The 1,362-nt window shown below is 32.5% G+C and overlaps 1 protein-coding gene across 1 annotated transcript in view; it reads left to right on the top strand.

Annotated features, from left to right (window-relative positions):
* Positions 1 to 1,024, top strand: part of LOC107577385 (uncharacterized) — a gene marked incomplete at its 5' end in the record, with an annotated part of 2,744 nt that extends 1,720 nt beyond the window's left edge. The window contains 5 exons of the mRNA XM_016263469.1: positions 5 to 50; positions 159 to 234; positions 359 to 425; positions 502 to 627; positions 884 to 1,024. Of these exons, the coding sequence (XP_016118955.1) occupies positions 5 to 50; positions 159 to 234; positions 359 to 425; positions 502 to 627; positions 884 to 1,024 (456 nt within the window). The remainder of the gene's footprint in view (positions 1 to 4; positions 51 to 158; positions 235 to 358; positions 426 to 501; positions 628 to 883) is intronic.
* Between the last annotated feature and the right edge of the window lie 338 nt (positions 1,025 to 1,362).

The following is a 1,362-nucleotide window of genomic DNA, read 5'->3' as shown; positions in this document are numbered from 1 at the left end:
GCCAACCTGCCAGGCTCTGATAGAGCCAGTTTTACAGAAGGGACACACTGGTATGAGTAGGTTTTTTCACCTGGATATCAAATATGCACCATTCATATTTATATATTTAATATATCAGATCTTTTTTCAGTAAACAGTAATTGCATTTTTTTGTTTAGGAAGCGCCCAGGCAGAATTACTCTGTAAACTAGTAGTGAACTGCCTTGAGCCACATCACAGGCTTCTTGTATTCCGGTCAGTCTGAATATCACAATTAAGCTTTAAGAAAGAAATGGGTCTTAGTCATTTATGGAATAAATTGTGCTCGAGTAATTTGACACGGTTTAGCTGATAATAGAAATGTGCTTGCAAATCTTAGAGCAATACTTGGAGTGTCCTGGGATGAGGGAGTGTTATCAATCATCCATGCATTGCTGGATTCAAAGGTACTTCAGAAAGCTCTTTCCAATCTTAAAGGATCTTTTAGTCTCATGTTAATGGTTTCTTTTGTTATGCTTTCAGCTTGAGCTGAGTGAGAAGGATTTCTCTCTCTTCACCGATCAGCTTTGCAGCCAGTCTCCACATTTCAGCAAATCTATGAAGTTTGCCAAGATGTTGCTGAGTGTCTTGACTAAGTATCAGTCACATGTGAGTATAACTGTAATGACTGGAAATAACTCATTCAGATAGTTTAAAAAAAAACGCCTCAACAAAACCTTATATTAAGTAGAATTTTATGGTCCTCAGAGCATCTTTAGTTCTACAAAACCCAATTTGCAATTTACAGAGGCATATGATAGTAACCAATAAACAGATTAATAAATATCTAGATGTTAAAATGTTTTTTATATACATAAACATAAAACTGCTGATTAATTAGTATTTTTCTTTTTTTACATTTCAGGTGAATCCTGCACGCCACCACACACTTTCCAGTTGCCTATCTTTCAATGAAACCTTCCTCAAGAAATCATTGCAGGCTGCATTAAAAGGATTTCCCTGTGAATCATATTATGCCCATTTTAAATGGCACTTTAGTATATGAGTTTCATTCAATCTGATTGTATTATTTTGTGAATATATTTTGTAAATGTAATAATAATTCCTTTGTACTGTATAGTTGTATTGAGATAAAAAATATAAATTGAGTTGAATTACACTTCATATCAATATTTATTAAGCTTAATTTTTTCAATTAAACGGTCTGAATTCATATTATTTAAATGTAATGTCCTGGACACATTTGAATGCGTTAAGGTGAATTATTGTATTATTTTATATTACTTATTGTATATGTGTGTGTGTATATATATATATAATGTAATTATGCATGGCGCACACACTTTTTTTGACACATTAAAAACAATAGTTTGTGAAATGTAA

Source organism: Sinocyclocheilus grahami, unplaced genomic scaffold, assembly GCF_001515645.1.
Source record: "Sinocyclocheilus grahami isolate Dianchi unplaced genomic scaffold, SAMN03320097.WGS_v1.1 scaffold5909.1, whole genome shotgun sequence".
NCBI lineage: Eukaryota > Metazoa > Chordata > Actinopteri > Cypriniformes > Cyprinidae > Sinocyclocheilus > Sinocyclocheilus grahami.
The sequence above is the reverse complement of the archived record's forward strand: the minus strand, read 5'-3'. Positions and strand labels throughout refer to the sequence as shown.